The 18,538-nt window shown below is 54.5% G+C and overlaps 1 protein-coding gene across 1 annotated transcript in view; it reads left to right on the top strand.

The window, feature by feature from the left end:
- The first annotated feature begins 2,065 nt into the window (after positions 1 to 2,065).
- Positions 2,066 to 18,538, top strand: part of ITPKB (inositol-trisphosphate 3-kinase B) — an 87,939-nt gene continuing 71,466 nt past the window's right edge. Inside the window, exon 1 of the mRNA XM_069484478.1 lies at positions 2,066 to 4,000. Coding sequence (XP_069340579.1) covers positions 2,066 to 4,000 — 1,935 coding nt within the window. The remainder of the gene's footprint in view (positions 4,001 to 18,538) is intronic.

The following is an 18,538-nucleotide window of genomic DNA, read 5'->3' as shown; positions in this document are numbered from 1 at the left end:
TGCTCGCTAACAATGGAAACTTTTTTTTTTTTAAGTGTTTCCCTCCCTCGGTCTTGCCAAGCAATACAGAAAAAAAAAAAAAAAAAAAAAAGAAGAAAAGAAAAACTTGTTCCGCTGAGTTCAACCCCAGACAGGCTCACAACTTCCTTCCTGCTTTGCTCCCCCCCACCCCGCAAGCCTCCGCCTTTCTACCTCCTCCCTCCTCCACCCCCCCAACTATTTTTTTTTTTTTTTAATCCTACACTGAACAAACACTGAAGTAGCCCGGAGCAGACACTGACAGGGGTAGCGTCTCCAGCGCCGAGAAGGGCGTGCAGGGCCGGCTTGGCGTCGCCACCGTCCGGATCGCTGGGCCCCTGCTCCGGGGGCTTTTCCTCCTTTTGCGCACCCCCTTTTCTGTCTCCCGTAGCCTGCCGCGGAAATTACTTCTGGGCATTCTTTCAAAGCCATCTCGTCCCTACAAGGTCTGCGTCTCTGGGCACACAGTCTGCACAGGACCTGGAATCCGAGGAATTGCAGGTAAGCTGGGCGGCTTTTTCCCAGTCCTGCCTCTGCACCCCCTTTCCCCGCGCTCTCGGCTCGGGAGCGAGTCTGGGCGTTCCAGGGTCGGAAACAGCGCGAAGGGGTAGGCTGGGGAGACGGAGAGGAGGAGATTTGATTTTGGAGGGTGGCGTGGAGTGGCGGTAGGGACAGGAGGAGAGAGGAGTTCTCGGCACTTCTCCAGCCCGGCTTCCGGGCCGCTCGCGCCGCGCCGCCTCCCCCGGCGCGCCCGGGGAGTCGCCGGGCTCGGGCCGCGGGCGGCTGGGCTGGCGCCGGGCGAGGCCGCCGGGGATGCGGAGGAGCCCCGCGCTCGGCCGCGCGGCGGTGGGGGGCTCGGGCGCGGGTTGGGGGGGGCGGGTTGCAGGCTGTGTGTGCCCAGGGCCGCCGCCAGGCTGTGGCTGTGCACGCCCCGAGTTCCTCCGAGTGGGCGCGGGTCCCGGAGCCCACAGGGGCACCGGCGTCCTCGGTGACGGGACTGACTGGCTGCACGCGCGTGTGCGCGCGCGCACACACACACACACACACACACACACCTCCCTCCGTGGGGGGCGACGGCAGGGGGACGGCGAGTATTGGTTCCGGTACAGGGGCCGTGCAGAACCTCGGCCCCGGGCACGCGCAGGCGCGCCCACACTTACAACACACACTTGTTTAGGGACAGGCGACAAGGCCAGTGCTGAAAAATGCTTCGGCCGCGGCCCCGCCGACCACTCGGGCCTTCGTAGGCCGAGAGACGCAGCCCCGAGGCCAGGGTCGGGAAGGTAACGGCGGCCGCTGGCGGCGGTTCGGGGAAGGCAGGGCCAGCTCGGGTCCCTCCGAGTCGGTCTCTGACGCCCAGAGAGCGCGGAGCAGGGACACCCTGGAGTCCAGGCGGGGGCTGCCCCGTTACCCTCCGCAGCCAGTGTTTGCCCAGGCCGAGGACACCCGGCGGCGGTGGCGGGAGCGTCCTGACCCTGGGGGAGGCGGGAGCCAGCCGCGCCCCGCACAGGATACTCGGGGACCGAGCAGTTGCACATCGGCCCTCGCGCCCGCGTGGCTCCGGAGACGAGTCTGAGAATTTGGAATTTGAAGGGACCTCCGGGCGCATCACAACCTGGGGCGGGGGTGGGGGTGGGACACCTATAACCGCGCTGGCGACCGAGGCAGCCGGAGCCTCCCAGTCCTGCAGGTGACTCGTCCAGCGGCACGGGGCCCCAGGCAGACTGCGTTCCCGGGGCTGCCTCTGGGCTCCGCCCGCGGCCCCCCAGCCACCCCCCGCCCCCGCCCCCCCCCGCCCGCGCCCTCGGGGGTCCTGACTTTTCCCCTTGTGTCTCCACAGCGGCTCGGCTGTTTATGGAGCTCTGGGCGGGGGCTGAGCCCGCGGTCGTGCCCCCCGCCCGCCGCCCCAGCCATGCCGCCCCGTCGGCGCGCGGAGCCGCGGCGCCCAGGCCTCCGGGGCTGAGCCGGGAGCCGCGCGGGGAGGCGGCGCGGGCGGCGCAGCCGGAGCGGGAGCCGCGGCGGAGGGCAGCGCGGCGGACCCAGTACTATGGCTGTGTACTGCTATGCGCTCAATAGCCTGGTGATCATGAACAGCGCCGACGAGGCGAAGAGCGGCGGCGGCCCCGGGCCCAGCGGCAGCGAGACGCCCCCGCCCCCGGGGAGGGCCGTGCTCAGCCCCGGCAGCGTTTTCAGCCCCGGGAGAGGCGTCTCCTTCCTCTTCCCCCCAGCCGAGTCGCTGTCCCCCGAGGAGCCCCAGAGCCCCGGGGGCTGGCGGAGCAGCCGGCGCAGGCTGAACAGTAGCAGCGGCAGCGGCAGCGGCGGCGGCAGCAGCAGCAGCAGCAGCAGCGTGGGCAGCCCGAGCTGGGCTGGCCGCCTGCGAGGGGACAGGCAGCAGGTGGTGGCCGCCGGTACCCTCTCCCCGCCGGGCCCGGAGGAGGCCCAGAGGAAGCTGCGGATTCTGCAGCGAGAGTTGCAGAACGTGCAGGTGAACCAGAAAGTGGGCATGTTCGAGGCGCACATCCAGGCGCAGAGCTCCGCCAGTCAAGCGCCCCGCAGCCCGCGTTTGGGGAGGGCCCGCTCGCCCTCCCCGTGTCCCTTCCGCAGCAGCAGCCAGCCCCCTGGAAAGGTCCTGGCTCAGTGCTCCCGGAGCGAGGAACGGAGGACAAAGTCCTGGGGGGAGCAATGTCCGGAGACTTCAAAGGCCGACTCTGGGAGGAGAGAAGGGCCCAGCCTATGCCCCTCGCGGGACAAGGAGGGAGCGGCCCCTCTCCCAGGCCGGGCTGACCCGGCAGGATCAGGGACTCAGAGTCCAGCTGCTTTGGTGAGGATGGAGAAGGGCGTTCCTGCCGGTCCTCCCTGTGGCTCGCCCACAGCTGTGGAAATTGACAAAAGGGTCTCTCTTTCGGGAACTCAGAGCTGCCCGGCTCCCTCACTGGGGCTGGTCGGAGCTTGCATAGTGGTGGACACAGAAGTGGCATCGAGAGCCACATCCTCTGGGCCACACGGTCCACAGGATCCTGCCCTCGCTGAGCGGTCGGCGAGGGCTTGCGAGCCTGAGGATCCGCACCCCTGGGAGGCCCCGGTGGGGAGGCAGGGGCAGTTTCTGGACAGTGAGCCGAGGCCAGCCTCAGACAGGGGCGGGCCCCACGGTGGAGAGCCCCCTGGGCAGCTGGGGAAAGGAAATCTGCCCTGTGCTGTGCGGGCCTCCAGGGCGCCTGAAGCGGGTGCAAAGCCAGAGGACACAACGCTGAGTGTGCAGAGCTCGGAGCCCTTTGATGCCCCGAGCTGGTCCAGAGACTTGGGCGCAGTAGGCCCCGGGGACGCCCGAAGTGGGGCCCTGGGGGGCGGAAGCCCTCGGCAGCCCTCAGACAGAGCGGAGGAAGGGTCTCCAACGCTGGGCTTGCTTGGGGGCAGCCAATCATCGCAGCTGGGGACTAGAGAGGTGGAGGCGGGAATTCCTTCTGGCAGGATGCTGGAGCCTTTGCCTTGTTGGGAAGCCGCTAAAGATCTGAAAGAACCTCAGTACCTTCCTGGAGACAGGATGGGTGCGCAGCCTGGGGGCGCCCGGGCCTGGCAGGGCCCCGTGGAGGAAGCCGGTTTGGCCTGGACGCGTGGCACGGGGGTACAGTTGGAAGGGACTTGGGAAAGCCAGCGGCAGGACACAGACACCCGCCCCAGTCTGGAGCTGCTGCCCCCAGATCAGAAGGACAAGCCTTTGCTGAGAGAGGCCTGCAGCCCCAGCACCATCCCCGCCGTGGTCATCACAGACGTGGGCGCGCAGGAGCACAGCGGCCTGGAGGAGGTGCAGGGAAGCCCCCTGGGCAGCCTGCCCCTGCGGAAACTGTCGTCTTCCTCGGCCTCCTCCACCGGCTTCTCCTCATCCTATGAGGACTCGGAGGAGGACATCTCCAGTGACCCTGAGCGTACCCTGGACCCCAACTCGGCCTTCCTGCATACCCTGGACCAGCAGAAGCCCAGAGTGGTAAGTCTTGCCCCGAGATTTTTCTAGAGCTCATGCTGCTTTCAGCAGACCTTTGATTCCCCCATGTGTCTCCTTTTTCTGACTTTCTACTGAGTCATGAAGACTCTGACTGGGGCCCCGGGGACAGTCACAACTACCAGTTCTCTCCAGGTGTGTTTGCGGGGGTGCTGACCCGGCACTTTGTGGCTTGGACCGGGAATCCGGGTGACTTCTGCTATTTCCATGTAATCTTGAGAAACAAATTTTTAAGGTACTTCCTGTAGGTCACCACTCTTGTTGGGAAGATAATACTCATGAGTGTCACCAAAAACTTCCTGATTAATCCCCAAAGACAGGAACGGAGCTGTGCATGTAGCTTTTGTCTGATCAGGTGGAACACTTGAACCTGTGATTCATTCAGGCTGAGGAAAACTGACAAGGATGTCATTGAATTAACTTGGCCTCTGCTCCTAGGCTAGGAGAAGGAGTGGCGTGATTCTCTGACAGGGCCCCAAAACCTGTAGCTGTGGTTGTGGCCGATCTGCTGGGTGAGGAACCACCAGGCCTCGGTAAGTGAAGCCAGGTCATTGCAATGTTCAGTGTGGTCACTGTCACAAACTGACTGCATCGACATTGCAGTGTGATGTATGAACTCAAATGAAAAACCTTGCTTTGAGCTAAGCAGTTTTGTTAGTGTCAGATTATCACACTAGGTTGAGTTGCCTGGGACAGGCACGTCAGGTAGATAGCTCCTAATGGATGTGCACTGTTGGCTCGTATAGGTCGACATTTCAGGTATGTTTTCATGCGAATCTAGTTTGGTTCATCCCACTGACATCTCGTTCTGGCTACGGCAGTAGACAGGGGTTTATTTCTATCACATGGTTAATCGCAGTTGAAGGCTGTTTTTACTCTGGAGGATCAGAGCGTCTTACGGAAGACGTAAGAGTTGAAGCTAGCACTTCTGCAAAGGTCTGGACTTTCTCTTAGCTTTTCCAGAGAGCACGGGGAATTTCCTACTTCAGCGTGCGGGGGGTGGTTGTGCTACCTTGAGGGAAAGTCTGCATTGTGTTACGGTAGGCAGCCTTCCGATTTCAACGTGGATGTCGAATACTGTTCATCATACCCCAGTAACTTCCTCCACCGCCGGTGAAGGCGTTCTATTTCTACCGTACATCCTTCACTAAGGTATTTTGGATATCAAAGTGTGTTTCTCTCTGACTCCCGTTTCAGAAATCACAGTCTGGATTTTTGAAGACCAGGCGTTTCTTTTCATGAAACTGCTTTCTGCTGATCTGGAAGCAAATGTGCATGCAAAATCCGGCCCCATCAGCCTGGCATTTGTGGCCGGCACAGGGCCCCGGGCATCTTGCACCTGCTGTCAGGCCTGGGCAGGCCACCTTTAGAGGGGGGACGGTCCACCTGGCGGGGCAGGTGGAAAACGCTTCTCTCTGAAGGTGTGGCCCGCACTTCTCTGCCTTCCTGCCCAGCAGTTAGAGGCCTAGTGAGTAAGGGAGGGTCCCTCGTCCCATTCCTCCCAGTTGCTTTTGGAATCCCAGCGCATAGCGGGCGCAGCCAAATCGCTTTCACTTGTTCTCCAACTTTCTATTCGCCCTTTCTAGTGGTGCATTAGCAGCTTCTGTTGGCTGGTTATCAGAACGATTCGTATGTCCCGATGTTTGAAAAGGGCTCTTGTCTGGAGGAGAGTTAAAGGGGAGATAAATAATGGCAGGCGATAATTTGTTTTTTTCATTTGTCAGAGGAGTGCCCACTAAGAAACCAGGGGGTTTAGGGGTGTTTTCAAGTTAGCTACCAGGTCCAGAGGTAGAAATGAGGCCGGCCTGTTGGTCTAGCCTCCCTCCCACCTTTAAGCAGGTTTTCAGGCACCCACAGAGTAGAGCCAGGGAACAGCCAGCTTTGCTCTCTGAATCACGTGAGACTGATGGGGGGAGAGAGAGAGAGAGAGAAGGGGGGAAGGGTGGGTAGCCAACTGGAAATTATGGGATCCGAGGGACTTTGGAGCTCTGGTTGGGTGCTTCCAGGACAAGCAAAGTTTTCTTCTTGCACAGATTGTTATCTGTAACACCAAAGCATCTGTTCATTGGATCAAAAATCACTAGATTACCTCAGATTGATATTTTGTCTGCAGAAGGCCAGACATCTTGATCGACTGGGCCTTTCGGCCGGGCTTTTCTGTGTTGGGTTAGATAAACCCCAGGCCGGCTCTGTCTGAGCGTCTACCACTCTGAAACGTCGCGCTCCCTTTATCGGACTTTGCTGCGTCTGTCTACACTGCTGCACAACACTGAAGCCGCACGCTCTTCCTACGTGCTCACGCTTGCTTACACTCACCCGCACGTGCTCACGCGCGCGCACACACAGGACTGAAACGGCATGGTCAGCATTCCAGTCGCACAGCTGACCTTTGGCCCTCAGACCCATCCCAGACACTGAGAATTGATCGGGGCCGCCCTACCTGCCCACGGAGGTAATTGACACGCCTCCTGCGGCAGTCCAGTTCCTGCCTAGGAGTGAGCGTGTGTGACGTGGTGTGCAGGCCAGAGGCGACAGCGTATCTGCTTACAAAGGCCCAGACGCTTGAAATCTGCTCGGAAGTAATTGTGTCACACACCTAGTGTGCAGGGGCTTTAATTCGGGCACATTCACACTTACCTGTTCTCTGAGCTCTGAACGGGACCACACTGCACTGAACAAGGATGCTTCTCTGTTCTCTCACACAACTGAAAATTAATCAGCAGTTCTTTACTCTGCTGTATCATTCCATGGAAGAGTCTCTGGGCCATTGAAACACCAGGCTGAAAGTGCTGTATTAAAATATGATCGCATCTTACTTTAAAAAATAGATTTTATTGATTTATTCCAAAATTGTACTATCAATTATATATACAAAAACAAAAACGCTAGCCTAGTTACCTGGGGGATTTATAAGGAAATATGATACAAAACCTTTGCCTTCTTGGTGCTTACTATTTTCTAAGGGCTGCTGAAATTTTTTTCCTTGGCCTTTTTTTTTTTTTTTTTTTTTGTATCGACTAGTTTTGTTGTCTTTTTTTTTTTTTTTAAGTGAAAAACTAACTCATACACATAGTAAAAAATGCAAACAGCTTAAAGTGGTGTTATGTGGTTTTGAAAAGTGTGTCAAAATTTTAGTTTTGGGTAAACCAAAGTAAAATTTAAAAGCCTTAGAGGGGCACTTCAAAAAATGGTGAGTAAACCTTTTAAGTGGAAAATTCTTTTTTGGAGGAGGATGGTGAGAGCCCAGATTTGTGGGGTTCCGAGTTCAGGCTGCACACTCTCTCGTGGGTAGGCGGAGAGAATCTTCTGGCAAGGCCTCGGCAGGTGTCAGATCTGGGAGGACCTGAGTCATTGACGTGAGGTCCCAGGTGTTACTCTGACCTGTGTGGGGACAAGGAAACCAAGACCCAGAAAGGCAAAGGGACCCAGGAACACATGCATGAGCTCTGCCTCTCTGGCTTGGTTTTCTCCTTTTAAAAATGTGCATATTCCATGAGGATAATCTCCTGGGGTCCGTCCAGTTCCAAATCTCTGTGACTATATAATTCTGGACATTTGATTCAAAACCTAGTGTATGTGACGTATGCATAAGGGTGTCCAGAAGTGTAACGAGATTTCTTTGGTGTGTGCCTCAGGCACCCAGGCCAAAACTGGGCACCTTTTTGTGCTTTTGCTTGAAACCAGCTGACCGATCTTCCTGTCTGCTCTCTCTACCAGCAGAATGGCTCTTTGCAATTTCACACTGAACAAGCATTGTCAGAATAAATCATCAGTGCGGTACCTAAGACTTTCACTAGACTGGTAGTAGAGACTGCCGGGAGGATGCCAGTACATGGACCTGAAATGCAAAAGCTGCATTTTGTTTAAAAACGAAAAGGCTTTGGCCCCCTCTGATATTAAAGTTTGGAAACTGAGGCTTTGTCTACACAGAGCCAAAACATCACATCAAAGACCTTGTCTTTGCAAAGATAGAAATATTCAGCCAGCTTAAAATCCTTTCACATTAAAGTGAGGTTATAGAGAAAAAGAAAGGTTGATTCTCAACATTGTTACTTTTCATGCAGATGTTTAGGCTTTGCAAAAATACAGCTCAAGCCTTACCTAGCCTTGCAGGTAAGAAAACATATTAGCCAGTTGGTTGCTGCTTTTAGGGAAATGTAGTTCAGGTGTTATGGATTAATAAGTCATGTTCAGAACTTTCGTTTTTGAGTGCTGAATTGCTACCCAGTCCCTTTTCTGATTTTGTTGGCACACACCTGTTAAATGTAGTTAGAGATTAGATTAGGTCTGTGTAGTTTATTTATATTCCTAGGAGTATTGATAACATTATTTAGGCTTATTTTATTTTGTCAGGTTTCAACTTAGTTCTATCTAAAGGTAGAATTTTAAAGTATTTAATGGAAAGGATTTTGTGTCTTGATAGAAAAAACTCTGTAGACTTCAGATAATCCGCAGGTGATTTGGAATTAACTGGGGAACGCTTCTCAGTTGTGTTGTGGTCACACCATCAGCGTGGAGGGTTCTGTGGGTTTTGTTAGAAGAGACCTTGGCATCGTGGGTTATGTCCATTGTGCTCTCAGTTGCATGACAAGAAGGGCTTGCGGTGATTTTTTCCTTCCCTCGCTGGGTAGAATCGGCGTTGTGAATGACGTCTTCCAAAACCGATGGCACCAAACCCAACCGTGAACTGGTTGGTAATATGAAAAGTCCTTGAGGGTGCCAGCAGCCTCTTTGGGATTTTGTGTGACCAGACTGGGTGCCCTTCCCGTGGTGACAGTTGTGCCGCAGCCAGTCTCAAGCAACATGGAGCAGAAACACCTGTCATCTCCTTCAAATCCGTGGGTCCAGTCCCTCTGACTGTGGAGCGCCGCTGTGGAAGTCTGGAAGAATCTGCTGACCTGGTGCTACGACCCTATGGTCAAACTCGACTTCTGCAGTTCTGCCACCAACCTTAAGTCTCACGGAGGTCCTCCCAGACCCCCCCCCATCATCTTCTTACCGGCCCCCTTTCATTCACCCCATCTTCCTGGTGAAGACGGCAGCCCTGATCCATTTTTCCAGGAGTGAACTATTACTTTAAAGACAGTTCACGTCTCCTTGGCTAAAAGACAACATAAATATATATGATCTCATTAGGAAGTTAGGCCTCTGTGCTTGCTATTAAAAAATAACCAAAACTTTTCTGTAGCTTCGATAATTAACACACCCTAAATCTGGGTTTGGAAGAGGCTTTACAGCTCATTTCCTCCACTGTCCACATTTTGCAAACGGGGAAAGCAAGGCCAGAAAGTATTCAGTGTAGTTGGAAGACCCATGTTGACACTCTTCTTTTCACGTATGAAACTTCTTTAGTGGGTAAGCTCCTTACACGCTTTTGCAGATACACCTTGGCTTTAAACACGGTACGTGCGTTTAAAACATTTGTTAAAGGAATGAGTGAATCAGTGAATCAGAGAAAATATCTCTGCGGCAATATCTACCCATATAAGCAATATTGAAGCACCTGGAAGATGAAGAACAAAGAAAGCGAAAAAAGGACAGAGAAGGCAAGTTCGTTGCTTGTCCCTGTGACCTTGCTGCCACAGGAGTAGGGATGCTGGACTTGGGGTTAGGACACCTGGGGTGGAATCTTAGCCTGCCCATGGCCTGGAAGCGCTGTGAAAAATAACGAGAGTGGTTGTCACTTCATGGAGTGGTGAGCGTTCGGGGATGTCATGATTCTAAAAGTGCCTGGCACAGCACCTGGCACATAGTAGAGGCTCAATTAATATTAGTGGAGGTGGAATCAGGAGGCATTGTGAGTACTGGTGAGGCAATGTCTGGAACATTCAGTGGGGCCTGGAAGAAATGCTCCGTAGCGATCCCAGCACTTTCATCCTAATGCAATCCTGGAAAATGATGGTGCTTCACCAAGGAAGGCTGGGATGAAATTAATTTCTCAAAGACCAGTATTCCCAGGTTACCTGTGAATTCACAGACTGTTGCGGAACCAGATTTCATTGCCCATTTAGAACAAGGCTGGCCTTGCCTTTTAGCTGTCTCCTAGTGTAGTTGTCTTTGGTTCAGTTGCAGGGTGGGGATTACTTTAAGGCTCAGATGCCAAGAGACAGGAGTGAATTGCTTGGTCAGCAGAAGTGCACGCTGTATACAGTCCCCAAGGGACAAGGTCAACCATGACACATTTGCAGACTGTGTGCTGGGAAGACCACTCTGGTGTTTCTTATTTAAAGGCAGGGCCTTCTGACTTTGTCTGACGTCGAATGACTTGTGATTATCATTTCACCGGCCAACACTCAGGCTTTTGACTAACTTGCCCGGCGTGTTTCTCCACAAGTCACTGTTAGAAATCTGATCTTTTCCCCTCTGTTGAGCTTTACTTGGGCATTTTATTGATGTGATATCCCTTAAATGGAAACCCGTTCAACAAAAGATCTCTTCAGCCACAAATCAATACTATATTTTTTTATCTCCTGAGCTTTTGACGTCTATTTTGCTCCAAACCATCTGTTAAATTTGGTAAATAATCAAAAAGTAGGAGCTATAGACAATAAGAAAACCAAAGGCAATAAGGAAGCAGAACGAATCCCTGCAATCCATGTTTATGAATGATTTAATTTGGGGTGGGGGGGGAGGATATGTTTTTTATTTTCCCTGTCTCTGAATAAATAGAAAAATGTCTCACCCTGGGGCGGGGGTGTTGGTGGTGAATTTTCAGCCAAAGAGGATCCTGCCTCGTCAAGCTCACTGTTATCCTGTTAATCTAGCTTCTTACTTTTGTGGTGAGATGATACTGGGTGGAAAGGGAAAATGAAATGATAGAGCGTCTCAAACAAAGGCATTGAGATTATTTCCGTTGACCTGGTGACCAAGATTAGGGTTTGCATAATGCGGCGATAGGAACGTGCGTTCATGACGCAGGAGGGTATCCTCGGCCAAGAAGAACCAACTGCTCTGGAAGGGTCACGTTTATAAAGGCGGTCTGGGTGCATCCAGGGAGGTGCTTTTGCCTGTGGCCTTTTGGACAGTGGTGGCAGTTTTCTTTCTTTACTCCCCTTTAAGGCTTCTCTGCGTCCTGCCCCCTCCCCCCATGCCTTTGAGCAGAATGAATAAACTGATTGTACTGTTTTCCGAGGAGACGCTGTAATACATTTTATATTACCGGTGCTGGATATTTTCATACGCCGCGGGGAGCGTCCAGCCTGCTGCGGGCTGGAGGGATTTGGTGCCCTGGGGGACTGGCCGTCCACCCAGCTCAATCCTCAATCCCCCTTGGTATGCCCCGACTTGGTGGGACCTGGGCAATTACAAGGGAGGTCACGGCACCGCCCCCCCCCCCCCAGGCGGTTCCCAGCGAGTGTTTTTCCAATTTCACTGACATTCTTTCCAGGCTCAACTCCATTTGTTTTCCTCTTCTCTATGGCAATTGGTGACTGACCGCGTCTTAAAGGGTCTAATTCAGCAGGATGTCCAGGGAAGGGCCTTTTCTCCTCTTGCATAGGAGCCGTTGTTGTTTTAATTCTTTGCATCTGCGGGGGTGTGTCATATTTGCTTTCTGCACTGAATAGCGGACTTAATAAAATACACCACGGAGAGGAATTTGGGAGTATCGCTTCTGTAATCCTTATCTAACCTGAATCTATGAGCAGGAAACTGAAAAGGCCTGGGTATGACAATGAGATAAACAGTTTAATCTCTTAACAATGTCAAGTGGAAAATCTAACCGCCTGCCAGTAGCTTAAGAAAAGGCCGGGAGATTTGGTTTGGGACAAATAACCCCGAGACCCGGATTGCTGAGCCAAGGGTAGGAAAATCGGTTGCCATGTGATAAAGCTGGGAGGTCAGAAGGTCACCGTTAGGGTTTGAGAAACTACTAAAAAATCCTTACAGATACAAAATGTGCTCGTGTAGGGGACGCGTTGAATGTGTTCTGATTGACATTTTAGTCTGTGTGAGGCCACTGAAACTTTTTCTCCTCTTCTTTTAACCTTTCTGCTTCATCACCCTCATAGTCATCGGAGCGTTAAGCATGCATTAGTATGAGTATCTTGCTAATTCCAAGTAATTTAGGAGACTCGGGGCCTTGGGGGAGGACTTCCTGGGGCACACTCGAGGAGGGCAGTGTGCTTGCAAGGCCAGTGACTCTCAGATGCAGCACTTGGTCTCTTTGGGCCTCTCCGGGCTTTGGTTTCCTCATCTGTAAAATGGGTGTATTGATGGTCTTCCTACTCCATGCGGTCTTTGTGCAGCTCAGATGCGATTGTGTACACAGAGTCGTTTTGGGAGAGGGTGAATTATTTCCTGCATACATTAATGTTAGTTATGAGCACTGTGACTTTGCTTTTAAAGTGTTCCGAATAGAAGCTGTACCAGGGCAAGCCCGGCACTAACTCGGGGTATTCCGACCTTGTTTGTTAAAGAGCAATCGCTAATGACCGTGTCAAAAACAATCTTTCCGTCCGCAGCAGAGCCACTGCAGAAGTGCATGTGGGAGTGGGGGACACCCGGGGGTGAGTAGACTTTCTGGGTAACGTCCTGGTTCCGTTCAGCTGCGATGGGGTCTCCTCCCGCCCGAGTGGCCGTCTGGGCCGGCGCGGACCGTGGCCGCGCCTCCCCCGGGGCTGCGGTCTGCTCACTCCTCAGCGGGCCTGCAGATGTGAGGGGCGTCAGGGAAGGCTGGACTGAGCCAGGAGGGCGCCACAAAGCCGGGGTCTGGTGTTTCTAGAACGGGGCTGTCGGCTGCTGAATAATTTCGGGGAGACTGCACTTTAGAGCACTGATTGTTTTTTTTTTTCCCCAGTACCATGTAGTAGTTTTCTGTGTCCTGCAAAGTGAAGAGAGGAATTCAGAAAAGTCTTGAGATTTTAAAGCAGATATTACTTTCAGCAAATATATATATATTTTTTTTTTGTTGTTGTTGAGACAGAGTCTCACTCTGTTGCCCAGGCTAGAGTGAGTGCCGTGGCGTCAGCCTAGCTCACAGCAACCTCCAACTCCTGGGCTCAAGCGATCCTCCTGCCTCAGCCTCCCGAGTAGCTGGGACTACAGGCATGCGCCACCATGCCCGGCTAATTTTTTCTGTATAGATTTTTAGTTGTCCATATAATGTCTTTCTATTTTTAGTAGAGACGGGGGTCTCGCTCTTGCTCAGGCTGGTCTCGAACTCCTGACCTCGAGCGATCCACCCGCCTCGGCCTCCCAGAGTGCTAGGATTACAGGCGTGAGCCACCGCGCCCGGCCTCAGCAAATATGTTATAGTAGGTGCCTGTTGTGTGTGGCCAGGCCCTGGGCCGGGTCCGGAAACTTCTGCCTCCTTTCTCCTGGAGATGGGTCCTCCCTTGGGGTGCGAAGTGCATGGTGCGCCCCAGCAGCTGCCCAGACAGTAGACACGGACACCCTCGTCTGCAGATACCTGTGCTGAAGAGAATGGCTCAATTGATGCCGTCCCTGTCCTTGGGGAGCTGCCCTCTAAGACGAAGCTGGTGCCAACAGACATACTTGAGATTTGCGAAACTCCAGAACAAGTTGTATCACCGTTGAACAAGCACATTCATTAAATATGAGTTAATAAATAATGAACGGGTGTTGGCATGCGGATTACAGAACGCTTTAGGAGGTACTGTGAACCGGGAGGAGAGGAATTGGATCTGGGCAACAGCCACTGGGGGGGTCTGGGGAAAGGCTTTGGGGAACCTGCTACCTCTGTGAGCAAGGAGAGGTTGGCGTGAAAGAGGGCACCCCCACCCCCACCTCCAGGCCTTATCGGTGCGTTAGATTCTGCACAAACTGATGCTCAGCTGAGGAAAAGTGCAGAGCTTGGATGGTGGCACTGTCCCTGTGCTCTTGGGAGCCAGGAGGGGCCCCAGGCTGTCCCTCTCACCTGCAAAGAGCCTTGAGGGGGGTGGGGCCAGGGCAGTCCTGGGGTTGAGTCTAAACTCTGGTACCTCCTGATTTATGCTGGACCTGTGGCCTCCGCTGTTCTCTCTGAGCGGGTGAAAGGGAACCAGGGTGCCCGAAGGAGGATCGCTGACTTAGGCACTTCTTCCGCCGGGAGAGAGGAAGCAGGGGTGCCGGGAGCTCTGTGACACGGTCTGCAGGAGGGGCCTGCGGGAGGAGGCTTGCTCTGCCGAACGCATAAGCAAGACGCTCTGCTGGGGAGCGCGGGGCCTGAGCCAGCCAGACCTGAATCACACCCCGACTCTGCCCCAGACCTTGGCAGGGGCTGGGCTTGTCTGAGCCCCAGTCTCTGACAGGACGATAAGGACCCTCTGTCAGGGGCTGTTGTGAAGATGAAACGGAATAACGTGGCTCGAGTCCCAGGCGAGGAGCCGGCGTGGAACGGGGGCAGCGCCCTCCTCCCGGTTGTGAAGAGCATCTCGTAGGTGGCTGCTCCAACTTGCCTTCACCACGTGGCCCCGGTCACGTCATCCCAGGGACAGCGAGTTGTCGAGGATGATGGCAAAATAGGCAGCAGGATTTATTTTTCCAAGAGGTTCCTCAGTGGCGGGAGAGGCCTCACTTTGTTACCAGGGCTCAGAACTTGAAGTTGAAAAAAAACAATCCCCTGTATTCAGCTGCCGGCAATGGGTGTCGGGTTGCATATCCCGCCCCGCCCCCTCCCCCAGCCTCTTGGAGGTGGCAAGTGGCTGAGGTCATCCAAGCACACAACGCCCAGCCTTTGGGGGTGCGAAGTCTCCCTCCCTTTTCTCCCCTCTCCTTGTGGCTCTGCTCTCTTGTTGTGTCTTCAAGAGGGACCCAGTCCTGTTTTGCATCGCTTTGGCATCTCTCGCCTGGGAGGTCTCTGCACCTGTGTGTGATGTCTTTGGCCTTCATCTCTTCCCTGCACCGCACCTGGTGGCCGAGCTGGGCACCTGCGTGTCAAAGCAGGCTCTTTCCGAGATTGCAGAGATGCTTTATTTTACTGCACACCCAGCGAGGCCCCAGCACGTAGACGTTCGCAGGGACTCGGTGGACCCGGTGGCTCTGGGGTCTCTGAAGTCCTCTTTGCAGCACCCCGGCCCCTCTGAAGTGAGCAGCGCAGAGCCTTCCCCACGCTTCGCAAGTCACAAGGCTGCACCTTGCCGTGGTCCTGGAGTGGAAGGAAAACCCCGGCGTGTGGCCGGGCTGAGCTGATGAGCCCAGGACACCAGCTCACTTCCGAGTCCCGGGAGGGCCTGCAGGAGCCCACGCAGACGTGGCGGGGGGCCGGGGCTGTGTGGGGACAGGTTCCATCTGAGCGGCACCACCCGACGTCACCACAGCCCTGCGCACCCCCCGGCTGCCACACACAGGCCGCACACTGCATGTGTGATGTCCAGCTCTCTCCTTCCTTCCGGCCGTAACAGGGAGTGGACAGCCTGCAGCGCTGACCCCGGGCGTTTGCATCTGTCCTGCCCACGCGTGTTCCAGTCGAGCCTTCTCGGGCCCCAGGACCCTAAGGCGTGTGCACAGAGCTCTGCACATGCTTCTGGAGAGCCGTGTCTCAGGCCCGGCGTGCGCTAACGTGTCCCCAGCCCCCAGTCTCCTCCTGCCCTTTGCCGGATGGAGGGGTGACGTCTGGGAGGAATGAAACCACAAAAAGAGCTTGTTAGCATGTGGCTGTGTTGACCTCAGGGGTGGTCTGACGGCCAGGGCGCCGGACAGTAACTCCCTTATTGCCCCAACCTGGAAACGTACACAGCTTGGTGATTAGTTTCGATCCCAGGCTAAAGCCGAACGGAGCAGCATCTGGGCAGCTGTTTGCTTTGCGGTGTCACACTGTGCATTAAAACTCGGCTGCTCTCCCCCGGCCGTCTCCCACCTCATGCGGACGCTGAGAAGCTGCACAGAGGCCTGCAGGCCCCGAGGCCCTTCCTGGCATCCTTTCTTTGGCAGTCCGGGCTGGCCTATATTTTCTGGTCTGTCACCATTGGCCTCAGATACCACATTCCCAGGGGAAGGCAGCAGAGTCTCCCAGGAGTCGCAGCAGCGGCAGAGAGCCCTGGGGACCCAGGTGGTGCCGGAAGGGAGGTGCTCTGAATGCACCAGGTGGCAGGCCGCTGGGGACCGTGAGCCCGGCCTCTGACTGTAGTTCGGGAACAAGTGACACTGACTTTGGAAAGAAGATTTTAAGAGCTTCAGAAAATAGGTCAGTACGGCCCCATGACCGGGTCTCGTAAAAAGAAATGTGAGTCCCGAGTATAGGTTTTAACAGGTAAGTTGCAGGAAGCATAGACTGGAGCGGATCGATATTTCTTACGAAATTCACTGGGAGTTGTAACCATACTGCAAGTTCAATACGAATTAACCGGTAGTGCAGCCGTGAAAAGTGCTGGGCGGTCAGAATGCACAATAATAATGAAAATAACGGCAGCTGTGATTTCAGAAGCATCTCTTAACGTACTAGGCATGTCCCATCGGTTACTTGATTTAATTTTTGCAAGGTGTGTCTTGTTTTCTGCCTTTCACAGCGAGGAGCCTGAGGATCAGACAGGTGACGCTGTCAGTCCCAGGGCCACAGCGGGTCAACAGCAGGGCTGTGGTTTGAACTCCTCCGTCTCCCAAGTCCTTGCCCCATCCCGTTCCCCCCCCCCCACCCCGTCTGCCTAGAGGACAGAGGGAGGCGGCTCTGTGCCGAGTGAGCGCTGGGTTTCGTCCTGGACCTTGTGCTTTGGGAGGATCGGGGCCCAGTTTTATTGGCTGCAGAGACAGCTGGGCTGAGTGATGAGGGCTCCGAACCATCACCCTGGGAGGTGGTTGAGGGAATTGGGATTGGCCGTTGCCTTGGAAATACTAGACCTGGGGGGCAGCGAGTCACAGTTGCCCTGAAGTAGTGTTTCCGTCGGGTTCCAGATCAATTTTCTATTCGCAGAGGTGGAACTAAGAGAGGATTCTTTTCCTTCCAAATGAATGGGACTTTGTTTAAACGCACAGACTTAATAGCTGCCACTGTAGCAAGAGTGAGCTTCGGGAGCTGCCTCTCCGCCCTTAGGCTGGGGGAGAGGAAGAGAACTCCTAACCCTAAAGGGCGAGAAAAGGTCACGCTTCCCCCTGCTGCGGGTCCAGCTGGCAGAAGAGGAGGGGGCGCCCCTGGGCCCCCCTGTAGCTCGGCAGTGGAGGGGCAGTGTTGCCGGCAGGACTCGGGGTGGTGTGGTTGCTTCTTAGCAGATACAGAGCCCAGATCTAGTCCTGTCTCCCTCCTCCCCACCCGATCAAAAGACACAGGTAAAAGCCTATCGTAGGCTTATAGTATCAGCACCTAAAAATTGGAATTAAATGCAGTCAAGTTGGGTTACCTGCTTACAGACGTCATTTAAATTAGGAGGCACGGGTGCTGGTTCTGAGGGGGTGGTAGACAGGAGGCCCAGGTTTTTAGTAGGCGATTGTCTGGGGGTTCCTGACCTACAGAAGAGACGGCACGGGGACTGAAGGGTGTGACCTCCAGGCATGCGGTGGCACCTCCTTGGAAAGCACACAGCAGCAGTCACCACGTGAGCATTGTGAGCCAGGCGGGGTGGCCACCCGGGATGCCTTACTGAAGGCGGGTGACTCAGCCGCTGCCTTACAACCTTCAGAGATTCTGATTAAACTGTCCCTTTTAGGAGGGGACATCTGTGTTGCTTCCCATGTTCAGCAATTTTGAATAAAGCTGCTGCGAACATTCGTATACACGTTTTTGTGCAACCGTAAGCTTTCATTTCTCGGTGATAAACGCCCGTGAGCGCAGTCGCTCAGTCGAGTGGCAGCTGCGTATGGGTTCTGTAAGAAGCCACCTCGCTGCGTCCCCGAGTGGCTGCGCCATCTGACATCCGCCCGGCGGCGCACGGGTGCTCCGGTTTCTCCACGTCCTCGCCTGCATTCGGCATTGTCGCGTTTCATTTTAGCCACTCTGGTGGGTGTGCAGGGCCCGCTCCTTGTGGCTTTCACGTGTTTTTCCCTAACGGTTAGTGATGGTGACCACCTTTCCACGTGCCTGTCTGCCGTCCCCTCCCATGGAATGATCTGGCTAAACAACAGAACGATTGCACAGAGGTGCTGGGAAGGTGGGCTGCTCTGGGGGCTTTGCCTCTCGGGGCTTCAGGTGAGGGAGGTTGGTCACCTGCGAGGTCCCTTCCTGCTCCCAGTGTTCTCTGAGTCCAAAATAGAGTCACACTCGTGGCGGGCACCGTTGGCGTGAGCTGTGGCGTGTAGGAAGCCGGGATGGGGCCCGGCCCACGCCCCCTCCCCTCCCCTCCCTGCCCAGGCTGACTCACAGGTGCCGTATTTAAGGAAAGTTGTTTATTGATTGTTGGGCCTGGAATTAAAAAGAAAAACAAAGAAACAGATACAGAGAATATCTCCCGGCCTTGGTGTCCCCAGGCCTCTCCGAGAGGTGGGTGTCACCGACGGTTCCCCTTGCGTCTCTGCAGTCTTGGGCCTGTGCTTTGGGTTTAGTTTTGCAACAGGGTTGGTCATGCTGAAGGTTCAACTGCTTCCCTTTTTTATTTTAATCAAACAAAAAAAGAAAAAGAAAAAGAAAAAGTGTGTATATAACGTAGAACTGCTACT

The sequence above is a fragment of the Eulemur rufifrons genome, chromosome 11, assembly GCF_041146395.1.
Source record: "Eulemur rufifrons isolate Redbay chromosome 11, OSU_ERuf_1, whole genome shotgun sequence".
Classification (NCBI taxonomy): domain Eukaryota; kingdom Metazoa; phylum Chordata; class Mammalia; order Primates; family Lemuridae; genus Eulemur; species Eulemur rufifrons.
This window is presented reverse-complemented; position numbering and strand designations above follow the sequence as displayed.